At 47.6% G+C, this 22,792-nt stretch overlaps 1 protein-coding gene across 1 annotated transcript in view; it reads left to right on the top strand.

The window, feature by feature from the left end:
- The window catches only part of ABCE1 (ATP binding cassette subfamily E member 1), a 95,401-nt gene extending 74,998 nt beyond the window's left edge, over positions 1–20,403 (top strand). The window contains exons 12-18 of the mRNA XM_075348092.1: positions 102–161; positions 371–429; positions 3,458–3,568; positions 3,690–3,832; positions 5,364–5,486; positions 5,569–5,680; positions 20,031–20,403. Of these exons, the coding sequence (XP_075204207.1) occupies positions 102–161; positions 371–429; positions 3,458–3,568; positions 3,690–3,832; positions 5,364–5,486; positions 5,569–5,680; positions 20,031–20,078 (656 nt within the window). The 3' untranslated portion in view covers positions 20,079–20,403. The remainder of the gene's footprint in view (positions 1–101; positions 162–370; positions 430–3,457; positions 3,569–3,689; positions 3,833–5,363; positions 5,487–5,568; positions 5,681–20,030) is intronic.
- Positions 20,404–22,792: the final 2,389 nt, after the last annotated feature.

Below are 22,792 nucleotides of genomic sequence, written 5' to 3'. Positions count from 1 at the left end.
GTGGTGATACCTGCATTTCCTAATTTATCCAAAATAATATAAAACCCTGAGAAAGTGAAAAGTATGGCAGTACCTTTAATAAATTATATTTGTTACTACAGGAACTGGTAAAACCACATTTATTCGCATGCTGGCTGGGAGACTGAAGCCGGATGAAGGAGGTAAGAAACAGAGTTGACAAGATTTTTTATTTTTTTTTCCCACAAGTTTTTTTATTTTTCGGTCCATCCCATGAATATTTTCAACATAGCTGATAGTTTTCATTAGACAAATTGGTGCTTACTGAACATTCTAGTTTTCATTTATGTATTGCAAATTCAGAAAATATTGCAGAGAGCAGATAACATCAACTAACTGTTTTATGTCGCAGGTGATGTACCAGTTCTTAATGTGAGCTACAAACCACAAAAGATCAGTCCAAAATCAACAGTAAGTACTCTCAAACCTACAAAATAAATAGGTGTCTCAATATTGGTCACCAGGCCATCCATCTTAGGATTTCTATCCCGCAAAGGAAGGGCGGAATTTACTGCAATACCGAAATATTGCAGAGTATTGTACAAGCACTCAAGTGGTAATAAAGAGGTTTTCCTCTTCTTGAAGTTTTAGTCCCTGGCTGCAGTTATACAATAACAAATTGCTTTTTACACACAATTTCTGGAGCTGCTCTTGATGTCCGGTATTGGCTGCTGCATTGATGTAGACAGTGTGTTAGTCAGTCAGTGATCTCTGTAGCCCTGAGGGGGCGAGCAAAGTACATATTTTTAATTCTTCTAGATACAGTTGGACACAGTTTTTGTAAGAAGTCAGCAGAGGGGTTGTTTCAAACATCTTGGAGAACCAACCACAGATCTGTTCATGTAAGCTTGTGCAACTATTTTCATGCAATCACACACACACTCAATGTTTTGACTACACTCAGAATGATTCATAATGACATTGGCTATGTGTTTGGGGCCTGCTATATAATACATTTAAAGCTAAATTGGTTACTCTTTGATGGTACTGTATGATGTGTAAGTATCTGCCTATATTTCTCAGCATTGAGGACACCATTAATCCTGGCCAAATACCCATCTCCTTTTGCTGAAATGCAGCCCCAAACTTACAGGGAGCCACCACCATGCTTCACTGTTGCCTGAAGACACTCATTATTGTACTCACAATTCAGCCCTTCATTAATAAACTACCTTCTGTTACAGCCAAATATTTTACATTTTGACTTATCGCTTCGGAGCAACTGCCTACTGTCATTTTTCTACACCCCTTTCCCTTTGTTTTTGTGAATAGTTGAGGCATATGGCCTTTTTACTTTGTCGATGGTATGGCTTTTTAGCTCAGTTCTTCTATAATAAACACTTTTGGTGAGGTTACTCTGAACAGTAGATGAGTGTAGCTGGGTCTCACTGGTTGATGCCAGTTTGCTGCTGGACATTTTCAGATTTCCAATGACATATGCATGATGCGTTATTTATTTGTTGCACTGTTTTTATTAGCCCACTGTCTCTGCAGACCTAAATGTTGGCGATTTATTGTTCTCTTCAATTCTGGAAAATATTGACTGATATATATCTATAATGGAGATAGCTGATGAGTTCCAATTTATTGAGCGGCATAAAAACATACAGCCAGTGTCATTATGAATCATCTTCAACTTAAAGATGAATGAGGCATGCTTAAAGTGCTGATATAACCCTCACAGAGGCTTGATCTTGACATCGAATTTTTGCGGGATTACATTAGGAGACAGAAGGATTTGTGCAAGCCTACATGTACAGAAGATCTGTGGTTAGTTCTCAAAGATGTTTAGAACAACCTTTTGCAAAATTCCTTCCAAAACTGTGTGCAAATGTAACTAGAAGAACTGAGGATTTGATACTGTTTTGAAGGTGAAGGCTGCTTACACTGCATATTGATTTAAAGGGACTCTGTCAGCAGGTTTCTCCAATTATCTGAAGATAGCATGCTGCAAGAGTTTAAACAGAATATTCAGCCCTGCGTCTCTGATCTGTCTGTTTTTGTTTATCTGCAATGTTAGTTTAAGCCTCTTTATTACTAGAGGGGCAGCTGCAGCCCATGAGCTGTCTGACTCCGCCCCCATCTGTCCCCATCTGTGATTAGCAGCTTCTGTCTTTGGAAATGTACACTGAATGTCTAGTTTGGGCGGGGGCAGCTCACTGAGCTCTGCTACATGCAAAATCTAAAATCTTGGCTTGTGTCAGAACAGCTGCACACAGTAATTTAAGTGATTCATCATTGGATTCAGGATCTCATTTTGCTCTCAGATGAGGTAGCTAAAGCTGGGTTGACACACAACGACAACGACGCGCTGTTACGTCACTATTTCCTGTGACGTAACAGCGACCTTAGATGATCGCTAGTAAGCTGTGAAATATGTAATTTTAAGCAGCGATGTAGCAGCGATCATAGCGACCTCGACGGTCGTTGTGCGGTGTCGCACGCGTCGCTATGCGATGACTCAGACCTTGATAGAGGCGTGGTGTTTACCCCTAGACATGTTTTGCGTTGCCTCTTTTCACGCCCCTCTGTTCCGATTGGTGATCGCTACAGCGCCTTTGTGTTGCCTTTTGTCACGCCCCTCTATTCCGATTGGTGATCACTACAGCGGTGCCTGATTGGGTGACCGTGCCAAACAAAGGAAGACGCAGTAGTGCTTTCATTCATTCTATTTCATTTCATTCAGATCCACAAAGAACGACACACTAGCGACACCAGACAGAGAATCTACTACGTGGAACAAAGAATGGAACTTAAAGAATGAAATCATTGTAACTCCTTCGGCAAGGTACCCAATCGGAACGCTGTTGTAACCACCAATCGGAGTCGTAGGGGCGTTGCAAAATACAGCGCAAAAACACGCCCTTGTCCTGCCTTCAGTCCTACGTCCCCGCCTTCAGCGTCGTCGCGACCGTTGCTGCTGCGGTGTCAAACACAAGGATGCGGAGCTTATCATGGCGTAGCGGGATAGCAGCGATCAAAAAATGACTTGGAATATTCAGGAGCGAGCAGCGATCTCGCAGCAGGGGTCTGATCGTTGTTATGTGTCACACACAGCGACGTCGCTGTTGAGGTCATTGCTATGTCACAGAAAATGGCGACTTAGCAGCGATGTCGTCGTCATCGCTGTGTGTGACACCACCTTAAAATCTGCTGACACATTCCCTTTAATTTACATTTATCTCTTGTTTATCCACTCTGCCACTGCACTCTGATAAATATAAATTAACACTTTTTTTTTTGTTTTTTTAACTATTCTTCGTTTCCAGCATTTTTTCCACCTGCCTAAAACTTTTGTACAGCATTGTAGGTTGGATATTAAAATGCAGCTCCATAACTTTTAACCTGATGAAAAGTGAACAGTCTGTGACTGATTCCAGCTATCGCCTGCTCGTGACTGTACTAATAAACAAAAAAGTAACACTATTTCTCTTAATAGGGATCTGTCCGTCAGCTGCTGCATGAAAAGATCAGAGATGCCTACACACACCCTCAATTTGTTACAGATGTTATGAAGCCGATGCAGATTGAGAATATTATTGATCAAGAGGTAAAAAAAAAAAAAAAAATCTCTCATTTTCTGATAAAATGTTACAACAGAAAAACATAAATTGACATTTCCTACCAGACACATTTTGAAACCTAATGTTTTTGTAAACATGATCTAACAGGTCCAAACCTTGTCTGGGGGAGAGTTACAGCGTGTGGCTTTAGCTCTGTGTCTGGGTAAACCTGCAGACGTGTACCTTATTGATGAGCCTTCGGCATACCTTGATTCTGAACAGCGTCTCACAGCTGCCAGAGTGATCAAACGGTAATTTCCATCCGGGATACTCGCAAGAAATTTATTAAATGCTTATTATTACTTGAAAATAAGTTATAGCTGATGTGGAAGCGCTCATTCAGTGTGCATAGGAAGTAATAGAGCGGCATACCGAGCATGAGTCAGAATTGAAACCGTCCCATGCGCAGTACAGCAGAGACTAGGCCCCCTGATGACGTCCTGGTTTAGGCTGCTGGTAGCAGGTGCGGCGGTGACTGCAGCGCTTTCCCCTGATAACATCCCATTTATGAATCCACCGTGCATGCTGAGAAACTCAAATGAAAAATCACGTAAGAAAAAAATGACAAGTTAGTAACTTACAGTAGAGGAAGCGGTAGAGAATTTGTAATTGACGTACATTAGAACAGTTATTTGTTTTTTTAAAATGAAAGTGTTAAACATTTACTTTATATACTCGAGTATAAGCCAACTTTTTTTTTATGCAGAAAACTTCTCCCCCCTCCCTCCTCTGTTTATAAGCGGGTGAGATTCCCATAAAAAAATTATTCTCACCTGTCCTCTTACCTGCTTTGTGGTGTTCAGGCATCGATGATGTCGTCCGGTGCATGGAGCCGCCGCTGCAGGCTGCTGTCATGGCTTTACTTCAGTTGACACTGCTGTAAAGCGCTGACAGCCTCTGCGGCCCTGTGTACAGGATGTAATCATGGAGGGGTCTATGTGCCTGCAGACCGTAAGAGCACACCTCTATGATCGTGTCCGGTGTGCGGGGACACCACTGCTGTTATGGCTTTACGGCGCCGCAAAGCATTCAAGTGATGTTAAGCCATGACGGCAACCTGCAGCGGCGGCCCTGTGCACCATACGAGATCATGGAGGGGTCTATGTGCCTGCGGGACTGCAAGAAGCTGGTAAGAGGACACCGCAGGAACAGAGGACAGATGAGAATGTGTGTGTGTGTGTTTGTGTAAACCACGGCATAGGAGACAAGAAGGGGACCGGATTGACCACATTATTAAAGCATGGGCACATTGCTGCAGGGCACATTACTAAAGGATGGGGACATTACTATGGGGCACAAGGATGAGGACATTTCTACAAGTATGGGGCACGTTATATTTTATTGGGATCTATTTTTATTTTTGAAATTTTCATTTGCATTTCCCACCTTAGGCTTATACTCGAGTCAGTAAGATTTGCCAGTTTTTTTGTGGGAAAATTAAGGGCTTTGGCTTATACTCGGGTCGGCTTATACTAGAGTATATACGGTAATACTAAAATGAACTATTAGGTTTCAGACAACTCCTTTAAGTGTGTCAGTCTGTGAAATGTAGACGTGCTCACCAGAGGGTAGAAGGCGCCTCTCTGCTCCATGGAGAGCACTGCTATGAGCGGGTGTAGATTTCTGTCCTCTTTTGCATCAATTTCTGGCGTAAATTACAGTGACTTTGTTGAGCCATGTTTGCCGCTCCCTCCACTCGCCCACAAAAGAACCTTGTTGCGTTAATGTTCATGTTCTTCTGAATGATCGAAGCCACCAATGTTATCTAAATGTCTATTGTAGATTTATACTACACGCCAAGAAAACAGCCTTTATTGTGGAGCACGATTTTATAATGGCCACCTACCTTGCTGACCGTGTCATAGTTTTCGATGGTATCCCTTCTAAAGACACTATGGCAAACAGGTAAAATTAATTTATTTCCTCAGTGGTCCTATTCTATGTTTGCTTCTAAAATATAAAATACACATTACATTTTCTTTTACAGCCCCCAAACTCTTCTTGCTGGTATGAACAAGTTTTTGTCTCAGCTGGAAATCACATTTAGGAGAGATCCCAACAATTACAGACCAAGAATAAACAAGCATAATTCTATTAAGGTAAGAATGCTGAAGTCAATATTGCAAAATCTTGCAGAATAGCTTTGGACTGATTTCATATACAGAACTTTCATGAAAAACGCTCTACAGCATGTGACTTGTACAACATGTTTCATTTAAAAATGTTCCAGCAAGATGATTCCTCAGGTCAATATGTCGTACATACGCCAAAATAATGGCAGTGAAAAGTACTGCTCAGCACGCAAAAAAACAAAGCCCTCGCAAAGCTCCATCAACGCAAAAACAAAGTTTCGGGCGTCAGAAATACATTTTTATTTTTAACACTAGGTTTTAGAATTTTTTTCCACTACTACAATATAAATAAGAACTATACAGGTTTGATATCACTCAGATTGTACGAATCATTTTGCTAGATCAGTTTTACTGCATAGTTGTCGCGCTAAAAACATAACTCAAAAAACAATGGTAGATTTGGTATGTGGTAAGTAGAATGGTAGGTGGGTTTTTTCACAATTTCAACCTGGAATTTTTTACTGCTTTTCAGTACATGATATAGTAAAATGAATTTCATTCAGAACAAGTCGTATTGCAAAAAAAAGTTTTCATCTGGTTTCATCGACATACAAGAAAACTTTTTTGTTTTGTATTTTTTCTAATTGCAATAAATTTGTTTAGTATGCCATTATTGTAACACTTTAAGAAAAGGTAAAGACACAAGCCCCCATAGGGTGAGATTGCAGGTAGGGTGTTAGGTTCTGCTCACCTCATGGAGCTTTGATTGTCAGAACTCCAATAAAAGCCTGTTTGTCAACTTCTGCTGTCTCTTCTCCTGTACAGTATTGTACTACTGACAGCCTATTATGATGTGTCTGAGGCATACAGCCATACACTCCCTGACAGAAGTTCTGTCGCTTATCCATGTTATGTAAATAATAGCTTAGAACCTGACTTTAAATTCATCCATTGGTTTTATAAATTACTCTTTTTGAAAGCTGAAACCTTCCCAAATTTGATTTAGGTTATGAAAATAAAGTTGCTGCAAAGCTGAAATTTTGATCATTTAATGAACACAGGTCAGATTCTGGCAAGACAAAAGTTTTGTCGCCCACAGAGAGCAATGTGAAATTCAAACAAATAATTAACTTCTAATATAAAGATATGTTGCATAACATTGATGAATGAAGTTGTAGTAGTATTAGAGCCATAGTTTAATATTTTGTGTGATTTCCATGAGCTTGAAGGACTGCATCCATGCGGTTCAACAATGATTCATACAATTTATTGAAGAAGTCATCAGGAATATCAAAGAATGCAGTCTTACATGGCTCCCAGAGTTCATCTAGATTCTTTGGTTTTGTCTTACAAGCTTCTTCTTTCATCCTACCCCAAACATGCTCAATGATGTTCATGTCTGGTGACTGGGCTGGGCAGTCCTTGAGCACCTTGATCTTCTTTGCCAGGAGGAACTTTATTGTGAGATGGATGTATGAGATGGAGCACCATCCTGCTGCAGAATTTGACCCCTTTTATGATTGGGAATGTAAGAGGTAGTTAATGCTTCTTAATATTTTAGGCTATTGATATTGCCTTCCACCTTGAAAATGTTTCACACACCCCCATACTGAATGTAACCCCAGACCATGATCTTTCCACCACCAAACTTAATTGTTTTCTGGGTGTATTTTGGATCCATACAGGCTCCAGTAGGTCTCCTGCAGTATTTGTGGCGGCTGTAGTGTAATTCAGCTTAAGACTCATCAGAGAAATCCACATTCTGCCACTTTTCCAGCGATCATCTGTTTAGCAGGCTGTGGGACTTGGCAAATGCCACATGGTTTTTTAATTGCCTTTTGTTTAGTGCTGGCTTCTGGTCACTGATTCGACCATGAACGCCATTTCGAGACCAAATCCTACAAACTGTTCTAGTTGGCACAGGGACTTGGTGACTAGGCCTTTTGGAGCTTTGCTGCAGTAAAAGAGGGGCTGGCTTTGGATTTTCTAAAAAACAAACGTTCCTCCTGAGCAGTTGTCTTGTGGGGTCTGCCAGACCTGGGCTTTTCAAAAACATCTCCAGTCTCTTCAAATCTTTTTTTAATTCTTTGTACTTGACGCTGAGACACATTAAAGGTGCCAGCCACCTCTGTAGTGGATCTGGTCTTCAGCTTCTAGATAATAAAGGCTTTGGTCACATTTGGATTTTTGGCATGTTGTCAGAGGTCAAGTAGAAGTGAAGGTCTGGGGTGTTGGGTTTCTTTTTATACACACCCACTAAGTAACCGATCATTTACTAAGCACAGGTGAGGATGTAAACTAGGATTGGGTGCATTATATGACAAGGCGACAAAACTTTTGTCTTGCCAAAATCTGACCTTTCTGTGTTCATTAAATGATCAATATTTCAGCTTTGCAGCAACTTTAGTTTCATAACCTAAACCAAATTTGGGAAGGTTTCAGCTTTCAAAAGAGTAAATTATGAAACCAATGGATGAATTTAAAGTCAGGTTATAAGCTTTTATTTACATAACATGGATAAGCGGCAGAACTTCTGTCAGGGCGTGTATAGTGCTTGGCCTAGAGGTGTTTCTTTGTCGCTCCATTGGGAGACCCAGACAATTGGGTGTATAGCTTCTGCCTCCGGAGGCCACACAAAGTATTACACTTTAAAAAGTGTAACCCCTCCCCTCTGCCTATACACCCTCCCGTGCATCACGGGCTCCTCAGTTTTATGCTTTGTGTTGAAGGAGGCACACATTCACTCAAGCTCCCATTTTAGTCAGCAGCAGCTGCTGATTGTATCGGATGGAAGAAAAGAGGGCCCTAACAGGGCCCCCGGCATGCTCCCTTCTCACCCCACTAAGTCGGCGGTGCTGTTAAGGTTGAGGTACCCATTGCGGGTACAAAGGCTGGAGCCACATGCCGTTTTTCCTTCCCCATCCCTTAGAGGCTCTGGGAGAAGTGGGATCCTAACCGGTCACCATTCACTGGGACCGGGCTCCCTCCGCAGCCCCTGGGGGAATCTGACGGACAGGAGACTGAGTATCATCAGGGACAGGCCCTGCATCTATAAGGCACTCTGTGTCCCCTTGGGGACGGTGCATGGAGCGCCTGTGTTACAGACGCTGCAGCGGCTGCTGTTTTTTTGTGACGACCGGGACTACCGCGCCGACCGCGCCTGTTTGCCGGCCGCGTTATTAAATTTAGTCCCCGGCTTCTGCGGCCTAGTACCATAACTCCCGCCCCCGGGCCTGCCAGTCAGGGGTAAGGGCGGGACGGTCGACTGGACGTCGGCAGTGAGGGCTGGAGCATACTTAGGTGTTCTCCTCCCCCCTCACTGAGCACTGTGGGGCACCAGATTCCCGCACTTTATTAGTCACGCCCACGGCTCCCTCCTCCCCTGAGAACTCTGGCAGCCATATTTACAATCACTTCTGCCGGTGGAGGATTTCAGAACGAGCTCTACAGCTCTGGGAGGCCCAGGCAGGGAATCTGGTGGACACACAACCGCTTTGGGCGGTCGGTAAGCCACACCGGTTACCCGGTGCTGGCCCCCCTTGGGTGCCGAAGTGTGTGTATATATATATATATATATATATATATTTGTATACATTTTCTCTGTTCGGCCGCATTGTTTTGCTTTTGGCTATATACCCTCAGTGATCACTCTCGGAGGAGACTACAGCATGTCGTCCGCAAAGAGCAAGGGTGCCAAGGCACAGGCTTATTTTGCAACCTGTACCTCTTGTGCGGCTATGTTACCTGCAGGTTCCACCTACCCTCACTGTGTGCAATGCTCGGCCCCTGTGGCACGCACTCAGCCGGAGCGTCGGGCACTGGTGGGACCCTCGGCTCCGGTAGAACCGCCGGCTTCCACTGTCCAGGTGGCAGGGACAGAGTTTGCAGTTTTGGCTGAGAAACTCTCTGAGTCGCTTTCACAATCCATGGCTCAGTCTATGGACAGATGGTCTGCTAAGATACTAGAAGCCTTGCAGTCCAGATCGGTCACACAGGCCCCGGGCACTGTGAGTTCATCGCCCCCAGGCCCCTCTCGGTCGGTGCAGCAGAGTGCTCCTGGGGTGACACCTAGGTCCCACGGGGAGGTCTCCGACACGGACCGCAGTCCCAGACCGGCTAAGCGGGCTCGCTGGGAACCTTCCCCGGCTTCATCACGCTGTTCGGGGTCGCAGCATGAGGACTCTCTGGAGGATGAGGCGGAGGTCGCAGCTCAGGGCTCTGATCCTGACGTTGCTCTCAATCTTGATACACCTGAAGGGGACGCCATAGTAAATGACCTTATAGCGTCCATCAACCAGGTGCTAGATCTTTCTCCCCCAACTCCACCTATAGAGGAGTCGGCTTCACAGCAGGAGAAACACCAGTTTAGGTTTCCCAAACGTACACGGAGTGCGTTTTTCGATCACTCTAACTTCAGAGATGCTGTCCAGAAGCACAGAGCATTTCCGGACAAGCGCTTTACTAAGCGCCTTAATGACACACGTTACCCCTTCCCCCCTGACGTAGTTAAGGGTTGGGCTCAGTGTCCCAAGGTGGATCCTCCAGTCTCTAGACTGGCGGCTAGATCCGTAGTATCAGTGGCAGATGGTTCATCGCTCAAGGATGCCACTGACAGGCAAATAGAGCTCCTAATGAAATCCATCTATGAAGCCATAGGCGCGTCTTTTGCTCCGGCCTTTGCAGCCGTGTGGGCACTCCAAGCTATCTCAGCTTGTCTGTCTGAGATTAATGCAGTCACACGTACCTCTGCTCCGCAAGTTGTGTCTTTGACTTCTCAGGCATCGGCCTTTTCGTCCTACGCCATGAACGCCGTCCTGGACTCAGCGAGCCGTACAGCGGTAGCGTCCGCCAATTCGGTGGCAGTCCGCAGGGCCATGTGGCTACGCGAATGGAAGGCAGACTCTGCTTCCAAGAAGTTCTTAACCGGTTTGCCATTTTCTGGCGACCGTTTGTTTGGCGAGCAATTGGATGAAATTATTAAACAATCCAAGGGAAAGGACTCGTCCTTACCCCAGTCCAAACCAAACAAACCTCAGCAACGAAAAATTCAATCGAGGTTTCGGTCCTTTCGGCCCTCAGCCAGGTCCCAATCCTCCACGTCCAACAGGTCAGAGAAGGGCCAGAGGAACTCTTCTGCATGGCGGTCTAAGTCACGTCCTCCAAAGACCGCCGGAGGAACCGCCTCCAAGGCGGCCTCCTCATGACTTTCGGCCTCCCCAAACCGCATCCTCGGTCGGTGGCAGGCTCTTCCGCTTTTGCGACGCCTGGTGGCCACATGTCCAAGACCGATGGGTGAGAGACATTCTGTCGCACGGTTACAGGATAGAGCTCAGCTCTCGTCCTCCGACTCGTTTCTTCAGAACATCTCCGCCCCCCGAGCGAGCCGATGCACTTTTTCAGGCGGTGAACACTCTGAAGGCAGAAGGAGTTGTGATTCCCGTTTCCATTCAAGAACGTGGTCGCGGTTTTTACTCCAACTTGTTCGTGGTGCCAAAAAAGGACGGATCATTCCGCCCCGTTCTGGACCTCAAACTGCTCAACAGACACGTGAGAACCAGACGGTTCCGGATGGAATCTCTCCGTTCTGTCATCGCCTCGATGTCCCAAGGAGACTTCCTAGCCTCAATCGACATCAGGGATGCTTATCTCCATGTGCCGATTGCACCAGAGCATCAACGCTTCCTGCGTTTCGCCATCGGGGACGAACACCTTCAGTTTGTGGCACTGCCTTTCGGCCTGGCGACAGCCCCACGGGTCTTCACCAAGATGGCATCCGTGGTGGCGGTCCTACACTCTCAGGGCCACTCGGTGATCCCTTACTTAGACGATCTCCTAGTCAAGGCACCCTCCCGGGTGGCATGTCAACACAGCCTGACCATTGCTCTGGAGACTCTCCAGAGGTTCGGGTGGATCATCAATTTCCCAAAGTCAAAATTGACACCAACCCAATCACTGACTTACCTCGGGATGGAGTTTCATACTCAGTGATAGTGAAGCTTCCGCTGGACAAACAGCGTTCGCTGCAGACAGGGGTGCACTCTCTCCTTCGGACCCAGTCACACCCCTTGAGGCGCCTCATGCACTTCCTAGGGAAGATGGTGGCAGCAATGGAGGCAGTTCCCTTTGCGCAGTTTCATCTGCGTCCACTTCAATGGGACATTCTCCGCAAATGGGACAGGAGGTCGACGTCCCTAGACAGGAACGTCTCTCTTTCACTGGCAGCCAAAACCTCTCTTCAGTGGTGGCTTCTTCCCACTTCCTTGTCGAAGGGAAAATCATTCCTGCCCCCATCCTGGGCTGTGGTCACGACGGACGCGAGTCTGTCAGGGTGGGGAGCGGTCTTCCTCCACCACAGGGCTCAGGGAACCTGGACTCCGGCAGAGTCCTCCCTTCAGATCAATGTTCTGGAGATAAGGGCAGTGTATCTAGCCCTAAAGGCGTTCAATCGGTGGCTGGAGGGCAGACAGATCCGCATACAGTTGGACAACGCCACGGCGGTCGCGTACATCAACCACCAGGGCGGCACACGCAGTCGTCAGGCCTTCCAAGAAGTTCGGCGGATTCTGCTGTGGGCGGAAGCCACAGCCTCCACCATCTCCGCAGTTCACATCCCGGGCGTAGAAAACTGGGAAGCAGACTTTCTCAGTCGCCAGGGCATGGACGCAGGGGAATGGTCTCTTCACCCGGACGTGTTTCAAGAGATCTGTTGCCGCTGGGGAACGCCGGACGTCGACCTCATGGCGTCTCGGCACAACAACAAAGTCCCGGCATTCATGGCACGGTCTCAAGATCACAGAGCTCTGGCGGCGGACGCATTAGTTCAGGATTGGTCGCCTTATGTATTTCCTCCTCTGGCACTGCTGCCCAGAGTGTTGCGCAAGATCAGGTCCGACTGCCGCCGCGCCATCCTCGTCGCTCCAGACTGGCTGAGGAGGTCGTGGTACCCGGATCTGTGGCACCTCACGGTGGGTCAACCGTGGGCACTCCCAGACCGACCAGACTTGCTGTCTCAAGGGCCATTTTTCCATCTGAATTCTGCGGCCCTCAACCTGACTGTGTGGCCATTGAGTCTTGGTTCCTAGTTTCACCAGGATAAGGTGGTTCTGCGTCCGGTCCCGGAATTTCTCCCTAAGGTGGTATCCCCTTTTCATCTCAATCAGGATATCTCCTTACCTTCCTTTTGCCCTCATCCAGTTCACCAATGTGAAAAGGATTTGCACTTGTTAGATCTCGTGAGAACACTCCGGCTCTACATTTCTCGCACGGCGCCCCTGCGCCGTTCGGATGCGCTCTTTGTCCTTGTCGCTGGCCAGCGTAAGGGGTCGCAGGCTTCCAAGTCAACCTTGGCTCGGTGGATCAAGGAACCGATTCTTGAAGCCTACCGTTCTTCTGGGCTTCCGATTCCTTCAGGGCTGAAGGCCCATTCTACCAGAGCCGTGGGTGCATCCTGGGCATTGCGGCACCAGGCTACGGCTCAGCAGGTGTGTCAGGCGGCTACCTGGTCGAGTCTGCACACTTTCACGAAACACTATCAGGTGCATGCCTATGCTTCGGCAGATGCCAGCCTAGGTAGGCGAGTCCTTCAGGCGGCAGTCGCCCACCTGTAAGAGGGGGCAGTTTTTCGGCTCTTTTTATCGAGGTATTCTTTTACCCACCCAGGGACTGCTTTTGGACGTCCCAATTGTCTGGGTCTCCCAATGGAGCGACAAAGAAGAAGGGAATTTTGTTTACTTACCGTAAATTCCTTTTCTTCTAGCTCCATTGGGAGACCCAGACAATTGGGTGTATAGCTTCTGCCTCCGGAGGCCACACAAAGTATTACACTTTAAAAAGTGTAACCCCTCCCCTCTGCTATACACCCTCCCGTGCATCACGGGCTCATCAGTTTTATGCTTTGTGTTGAAGGAGGCACACATGCACTCATGCTCCCATTTTAGTCAGCAGCAGCTGCTGATTTTATCGGATGGAAGAAAAGAGGGCCCCTCACAGGGCCCCCGGCATGCTCCCTTCTCACCCCACTGAGTCGGCGGTGTTGTTAAGGTTGAGGTACCCATTGCGGGTACACAGGCAGGAGCCACATGCCGTTTTCCTTCCCCATCCCTTAGGGGCTCTGGGAGAAGTGGGATCCTATCCGGTCATCCAGGCACTGGGACCGGGCTCCCTCCGCAGCCCCTGAGGGAATCTGACGGACAGGAGACTGAGTATCATCAGGGACAGGGCCCTGCATCTACAGGTACTCTGTGTCCCCTTGGGGACGGTGCATAGAGCACCTGGACCTCAGACGCTGCAGCGACTGCAGTGATTGGTATGACGCCGGGACTACCGCGCCGACCGCGCCTGCTTGCCGGCCGCGGTTTTAACTTTAGTCCCCGGCTTTTGCGGCCTAGTGCCTTAAACTCCCGCCCCCGACCCTGCCAGTCAGGGGGTAGGGCGGGACGGTCGGTCGGACGCCGACAGTGAGGGCTGGAGCACACTTGGCTGTCCTCCGCCCCCCTCACTAATCACTCTATGGCACAGATCCCCGCACAGGTACTCAGTGTCCCCTTAGGGACGGTGCATGGAGCACCTTGGACTTGGCAGCGATTGCGGGGTTGGTACAGGACTACCGCGCCGACCGTGCCTGCTGGCCGGCCGCGGTTTTCAACTTTAGCCCCCGGCTTTTGCGGCCTAGTGCCTTAAACTCCCGCCCCCCGACCTGCCAGTCAGGGGGAAGGGCGGGACGGTCGGGCTGACGCCGACAGTGAGGGCTGGAGCAGACTGGGCTGTCCTCCGCCCCCCTCACTTTTCACTCCGGGACTCCAGATTCCCGCACTTTTGGGGTTACGCCCACGGCCCCCTCTTCCCCTGTAAACGCCGACAGCCATGTTTTTAAGCAGCACACACTGCTTGAGCGGTCGGTAAGCCAGGTGGCTTCTTCCCATCGGGCTGGGCCACCTAGAGTGCTGAACTGTGTGTATGTGTATATATATATAATATATATATATATATATATATATATATATATATATATATATATATATATATATATATATATATAATACTGTATGCATTTTCACAGTTCGGCGGTACATACTCAGTGATCACTGTGAGCTCTCGCTCAGCCGGAGCCTGGGGCACTGGTTGGACTCGGCCCGGGTAGAACCGCCGGCGTCCCCTGTCCAGACGGCAGGGACAGAGTTTGCAGCTTTTGCTGAAAGACTCTGAGTCACTTTCACAATCCAGGGCTCAGTCTATGGACATATGGTCTGCTAAGATACTAGAAGCTTGCAGCCCAGACCGGCCCCTTACACAGGCCCCGGGCACTGCGGGATCGCTCACAGGCCCCGCTCGGTCCGCGACGCAGCGTGTTCCTGGGGGGACCTCTAGTTATTACATGGGGGACTCCGGCACGGACTGCAGTCCCAGACCGGCTAAGCGGGCTTGCTTAGAATCTTCCCCGACTTCATCAAGAGTCTCAGCTTGAGGACTCTCTAGAGGATGAGGCGGAGGTCGCAGCCCAGAACTCTGTCCGGACGTGGCTCTCAATGCTTCAGAGATGCTGTCCAGAAGCACAGGGCTTCCCCGGACAAGCGTTTTACTAAACGCATTAATAACACACGTTATCCCTTCCCCTCTGACGTGGTTAAGGGTTGGGCTCAGTGTTCCAAGGTGGCCCTCCAGTCTCTAGACGGGCGGCTAGATCCGTAGTAGCAGTGGCTGACGGTTCAACGCTCAAGAATGCCACGGACAGGCAGATGGAGCTCCTAATGAAATCCATCTATGAAGCCATAGGAGCGTACGTTGCCCCAGCCTTTGCAGCAGTGTGGGCACTCCAGGCTATCTCCGCTGCTCTGTCTGAGATTAATGCGGTCATACTCTGCTCTGCAATTAGCGCCTTTGACGTCCCAGGCGTCGGTATTTTCATCCTACGCCATGAATGCTGTCCTGGACTCGGCTTGCCGTACAGCGGTAGCATCCGCCAATCCGGTGGCAGTCCGCAGGGCCATGTGGCTACGAGAATGGAAGGCAGTCTCTGCTTCCAAGAAGCTCTTGTCCGGTTTGCCATTTTCTGGCGACCGATTGTTTGGCGCACAATTGGATGAATCGATTGAGCATTCCAAGGGAATGGACTCGTGCTTACCCAGCCCATACCAAAGAGACCTTAGCACCCTCAGCTAGGTCCCAATCCTCATCGTCCAACAGGCCACAGAAGAGCCAGAGAAACTCTTCTGCATGGCGGTCCAGGTCAGGGGAGCGGTCTCCACATGTCCAAGACCGTTGGATGAGAGACATTCTGTCTCACGGTTACAGGATAGAGCTCAGTTCTCGTCCTCCGACTCGTTTCTTCACAACATCTCCGCCCTCCGCGCGAGCTGATGCACGTTTTCAGGCGGTGAACACTCTGAAGGCAGGAGGAGTTGCGTTACCCGTTCCCCTTCAAGAACGTAGTCGTGGTTTTTACTCCAACTTGTTCGTGGTACCAAGAAAGGACGGATCATTCCACCCCGTTCTGGACTTAACACTGCTCAACAGACATGTGAGAACCTGACGGTTCCGGATGGAATCTCTCCGCTTTGTCATCGCCTCGATGGCACAAGGAGACTTCCTAGCATCAATCGACATCAGGGATGCTTATCTCCATGTGCCGATTGCACCAGAGCATCAACGTTTCCTGCGTTTCGCCATCGGGGACGAACACCTTCAGTTCGGGGCACTGCCTTCGGCATGGAAACAGCCCCACGGGTCTTCACCAAGGTCATGGCAGCAGTGGTGGTGGTCCTACACTCTCAGGGCCACTCGGTGATCACTTACCTAGACGATCTTCTAGTCAAGACACCCTCCTGGGTGGCATGTCAACACAACCTGACCATTGCTCTGGAGACTCTCCAGGGGTTCGGGTGGATCATCAAATTTCTAAGGTCAAAACTGACACCGACCCAATCACTGACTTACCTCGGGATGGAGTTTCATACTCTCTCAGTGATAGTGAAGCTTCCGCTGCATAATCAGCGTTCACTACAGACAGGGGTGCACTCTCTCCTTCGGGCCCAGTCACACCCCTTGAGGCGCCTCATGCACTTTCTAAGGAAGATGGTGTCAGCAAGGGAGGCAGTTCCCTTGCGCAGTTTCGTCTGCGTCCGCTTCTCCCGGACACCACAAATGGGACAGGAGGTCGACGTCCCTAGACAAGAACGTCCCTTTTTCCTTCCACTTCCTGGGCGAAGGGAAAATCCTTCCGGCCCCCAGCCGGGGCTGTGGTCACGACGGACGCGAGTCGGTCAGGGTGGGGAGCGGTCTTCCTCCACCACTCGGCTCAGAGAACCTGGACTCCGACAGAGTCCTCCCTTCAGATCAATGTTCTGGAGATAAGGGCAGTGTATCTAGCCCTAAAGGCGTTCCAGCGGTGGCTGGAGGGCAGGCAGATCCGAATTCAGTCGGACAACGCCACGGCGGTTGCGTACATCAACCACCAGGGCGGCACACGCAGTCGTCAAGCCTTCCGAGAAGTTAGGCGGATTCTGCTGTGGGCGGAAGCCACAGCCTACACCATCTCCGCAGTTCACATCCCGGGCGTAGAAAACTGGGAAGCAGATTTTCTCAGTCGCCAGGGCATGGACGCAGGGGAATGGTCTCTTCACCCGGACGTGTTTCTAGAGATCTGTTGCCGCTGGGGAACGCCGGACGTCGATCTAATGGCGTCTCGGCACAACAACAAAGTCCCGGCATTCATGGCTCGGTCCAAGGATCACAGAGCTCTGGCGGCAGACGCGCTACTTCAGGACTGGTCGCAGTTTCGACTGCCTTATGTATTTCCTCCTCTGGCACTACTGCCCAGAGTGTTACGCAAGATCAGGTCAGACTGTCGCCGCGCCATCCTCGTCGCCCAGACTGGCCGAGGTGATCGTGGTACCCGGATCTGTGGCACCTCACGGTGGGTCAACCGTGGGCACTCCCAGACCGACCAGACTTGCTGTCTCAAGGGCCATTTTTTCCTTCTGAATTCTGCGGCCCTAAACCTGACTGTGTGGCCATTGAGTCCTGGCTCCTAGCGTCATCAGGGATACCTCCAGACGTCATTGCCATCATGAGACAGGCCAGGAAACCAACGTCCGCCAAGATTTATCACAGGACTTGGAGGATCTTCTTATCCTGGTGCTCTGACTCAGGGTTTTACTCCCTGGCCGTTTGCCTTGCCCACTTTTCTTCTTTCCTTCAATCTGGAATGGACAAGGGCTTGTCTCTCGGCTCTCTCAAGGGACAAGTATCGGCGTTTTCCGTGTTTTTTCAAAAGCGTCTAGCCAGGCTTCCGCAGGTCCGCACGTTCCTGCAGGGGGTTGGCCACATAGTCCCACCTTACAAGCGTCCGTTAGCACCCTCGGATCTTAACAGGGTGCTGACGACTCTTCAGAAGTCACTTTTCGAGCCGATGCGGGATCTCTCTATCTCGCCTTTCGCAACAGGTAGCCTTCCTAGTGGCAGTCACATCACTCAAAAGAGTGTCTGAGCTAGCAGCGCTGTCAGGCAAAGCCTCCTTCCTGGTGTCTCACCAGGATAAGGTGGTTCTACGTCCGGTCCCGGACTTTCTCCCTAAGGTATCCCCGTTTCATCTCAATCAGGATATCTTCTTACTCTCTTTGGGTCCGCATCCAGTTCACCAATGTGAAAAGGATTTGCATTTATTAGATCTGGTGAGAGCACTCCGGCTCTACATTTCTCGCACGGCGCCCCTGCGCCGGTCCGATGCGCTCTTGTCTTTATCGCGGGCCAGAGTAAGGGATTTCAGGTTTTCAAGTCAACCTTGGCTCGGTGGATCAAGGAACCGATTCTTGAAGCCTACCGTTCTTTTGGGCTTCCGATTCCTGCAGGGCTGAAAGCCCATTCTACCAGAGCCGTCGGTGCTTTCTGGGCATTGCGACACCAGGCTACGGCTCAGCAGGTGTGTCAGGCGGCTACCTGGTCGAGTCTGCACACTTTCACAAAACACTATCCGGTGCATGCCGATGATTCGGCAGATGCCAGCCTAGGTAGGCGACTCCTTCAGGCGGCAGTTGCCCACCTGTAAGAGGGGGCCGTTTTTCGGCTCTTTTTATCGAGGTATTCTTTTACCCACCCAGGGATTGCTTTTGGACATCCCAATTGTCTGGGTCTCCCAATGGAGCGACAAAGAAGAAGGGAATTTTGTTTACTTACCGTAAATTCCTTTTCTTCTAGCTCCTATTGGGAGACCCAGCACCCGCCCCTGTTCCCTTCGGGCTGTTGTTCTTTTGTGTACACATGTTGTTCATGTTGAATTGTTCTTTTGGTTCATGGTTTCAGTTCTCCGAACATCCTTCGGATTGAATTTACCTTAGACCAATTTATAAGTTTCCTCCTTCCTGCTTTGGCACCAAAACTGATGAGCCCGTGATGCACGGGAGGGTGTATAGCAGAGGGGAGGGGTTACACTTTTTAAAGTGTAATACTTTGTGTGGCCTCCGGAGGCAGAAGCTATACACCCAATTGTCTGGGTCTCCCAATAGGAGCTAGAAGAAAAGGAATTTACGGTAAGTAAACAAAATTCCCTTCTTCTTCTAGCTCCTATTGGGAGACCCAGCACCCGCCCCTGTTCCCTTCGGGCTGTTGTTCTTTTGTGTACACATGTTGTTCATGTTGAATTGTTCTTTTGGTTCATGGTTTCAGTTCTCCGAACATCTTTCGGATTGAATTTACCTTAGACCAATTTATAAGTTTCCTCCTTCCTGCTTTTGCACCAAAACTGAGGAGCCCGTGATGCACGGGAGGGTGTATAGGCAGAGGGGAGGGGTTACACTTTTTAAAGTGTAATACTTTGTGTGGCCTCCGGAGGCAGAAGCTATACACCCAATTGTCTGGGTCTCCCAATAGGAGCTAGAAGAAAAGGAATTTACGGTAAGTAAACAAAATTCCCTTCTTTTCAGGTCACTGGCTGCCATGACAGTCCATCTCGGGCTGTTGATGGGTTACTGAGCGAACCCCTTTGTTTATCACACCATGGTCATTATTAATCTTGCGTTTAAGAGGCTGGGGTCTGATTTTTCTCCTTTCCTGCCTGTTGCTGTTAGTCAGAGACTCGTGAAACAAATGCATATATATACAGATATATCTGTATGTATATGGCAATCTGCACTTACTAGGCCATAAAGATTACGTAAATATACATTATTCTACCTTAAAAGCTTACAAGTTCTGTGCATTATTTTGAATCCGTATGACAACGAGGGAGATGGGACCCTTCCAGTAATGGTCTATTTGTCACTTCACTTGGTATTATAATATCAGATAATTGCTCTAGTGAAATACAAATCGCCACTTCAACCACTGTAGAAAAGTTGTTAATAAATTTTTCATTTGCTGATTTCAGTTTTTGCTTATTTTTTAGGATGTGGATCAGAAGAAGAGTGGAAACTATTTTTTCTTAGACGACTAAGGAAATTTGAAAGATCTTCTGCTCCATCTATTAAATTTAAAATTTACTGTGTGATGCCCTATGGCTTTTATACAGACCCTTGGGAATCTCCAACATGCTGCATTGTGCTACAGTGTAAATGTCCAGTGCTAACACCCCAAACTACTGCCTGGCGAGGAAAAGGGATTTGTCATTCATTCCTTATTAATGCACATTATACAGATTGGTTAAACTGTATTTCTCTAAAATATGGTTTTATAAAGTGCTGCCATCAGATGTACAATCTTATTTTAAAGAACATAAACCTCTCAAGGTTTTCAAAGAAATAAACACCCACATAAAACTGGCCTGTCGCTTCTCTTCTTGATTCTGACTTCATGTGAAAGCTCCCAACAAATCTGACAAGAAAATTGTGTATATTGAGGGCATACCAAGCTTTCTAGTGTCATCAGTCGTTGCCGCTTTTAGCATTTTCCTATAGGAGATCTTAAACTGTCTCCATAGCTCAGTTATAGTAGAGAGAAAAAAAACAAAAACCTACTATTAGGCATTAAATATGAATGAGCTCCAAAAGAGATTTTAGACTTTTTTTCAGCATACACTGTCTCCCCAAAAGATGAAAAGAAACTGATAATAGGTTGGCTGGGCTGACCAGAGGGGTTTTGTTTATATATGCTGTATATAAAAAGAAAAAAAGCTTACTAAGAACTACCATGATATTACTATATTACTGTCTAAGGCAGCGTTTCCCAAACTCCAGTCTTCATGGCCCCCAACAAGTCATGTTTTCAGGATTTCCTTACTATTGAACTTATTATGATGGAATCACCTGTGCTATATTAACCCCTTAATGACCGCGGGCCGTAAAATTACGTCCTTGCGGTCATAATGTTACTGCGCGCGGTCTGCCGGCAGTATCATGCTGCGATCGGCACACATCTCGGCTGATTTTCACAGCTGAGATGTGTGCCTGCTAGGCACGAGCAGAATAGTTATCTGCTCGTGCCGTTTAACCCCTTATATGGCGCTGTCAATTTGTGACAGTGCCATTATAAGCGCGATCGCGGTAAACATTTACTTACCGCCCGATACCGGAAGTCACGTGACGCGATCACGTGACTCCTGATAGTTGTCATGGTAGCACAGGGTCATGTGATGACTCCTGTACTACACCTGACTTGCTTTCACTTTCGCTGTGCCAGCGGCACAGCAAAAGAGAGAGAGCATATCTGCTGTTTACAGCTCTGTAGCTGTGATCAGCAGATACTGCAGAGCGATCGGATTGCTGATCGCAATAGCCCCCTAGGGGGACTAGTAAAATAAAAAAAAAGTTAAAAAAAAGTTTTAAAAAATTTAAAAAAAAACCTAAAAGTTCAAATCACCTCCCATTCGCCCCATTGAAAATTAAAGGGTTAAAAAAATAAAAATATACACACATTTGGTATCGCCGCGTTCAGAAACGCCCGATCTATCAAAATATAAAATCAATTAATCTGATCAGTATACGGCGTAGCGGCAAAAAAATTCCAAACGCCAAAACGATGTTTTTTTGTCGCCACAACTTTTGCGCAAAATGCAACGAGAGGCGATCAAAACATAGCATCTGCGCAAAAATGGTACCGTTAAAAACGTCAGCTCAATCCATAAAAAATAAGCAGTCATTGAGCCATAGATCCCGAAAAATGAGAACGCTACGGGTCACGGAATATGGCGTAAAACGTGCGCCACTTTTTTCGGACAAACTTCCGATTTTTTTTTAACCCCTTATATAAAAGTAAACCTATACATGTTTGGTGTCTACGAACTCGCACTGACCTGAGGCATCACACCCACACATCAGTTTTACCATAGTGAACACAGTGAATAAATATCTCAAAAACCATAGTGCTAATGCACTTTTTTGCAATTTTTCTGCATTTGGAATTTTTTTGCCGTTTTCTACTACACTATATGGTAAAACTGATGGTTTTAAAAGTACAGCGCGTTCCGCAAAAAATGAGCCCTCACATGACCATATTGAGTGAAAAATAAAAAAGTTACGTCTGAGAAAAAGAATGGCGAAAAAAAAAACGTAAAGCGAAAAATCGGCCGGTCGTGAAGGGGTTAAGGAAATCCTGAAAACATGACCTGTTGGGGGTCGTGAGGATTGGAGTTTGCGAACCACTGGTCTAAGGGATATACCTGTCAATTGACTATATAAAAAAAAAAAAAAAAATACTGGAATATCCTCTTTTGTCTTTTCTGTTGACAATATTGTTAGTATATGTATTATTTAAGAAAGAAATTAATCTGGGGAGATTATCAGACCTTTGTTTGCAATTACAGAGGTCAGACGGTTCCTGCAGTTCTTGACCAAGTTTGCATACATTGCAGTAGGGATTTTGGCCATAAAGATCTTTCAACTTTTAGGGCTGTCACTGGGCAACATTGAGTTTCAGCTCCCTCCAAAGATTTTATATTGGTGACAGGTCTGAAAACTGGCTAGGCCACTCCAGGACCTTGAAATGCTTCTTACTCAGCTATTTCTTAGTTGCCCTGGATGTGTGTTTTGGGTCATTGTCATGCTGGAAGACATGGCTAAACAATCTGCATTGAATAGCATGTTATCACGCCCCTGTGAGCATGCTAACATAAGAGGGCGGAGTAGTTGGGAGAAAAAAATGTACTTTGGACTAGTCCCTCTACTCATTAGCATATCAAAGAAATACTTTTTCTAGAGATCTCTGATTAGAAAT

Source organism: Anomaloglossus baeobatrachus, chromosome 1 (genome assembly GCF_048569485.1).
Source record: "Anomaloglossus baeobatrachus isolate aAnoBae1 chromosome 1, aAnoBae1.hap1, whole genome shotgun sequence".
In the NCBI taxonomy this organism is placed as follows: Eukaryota; Metazoa; Chordata; class Amphibia; order Anura; family Aromobatidae; genus Anomaloglossus; species Anomaloglossus baeobatrachus.
This window is presented reverse-complemented; position numbering and strand designations above follow the sequence as displayed.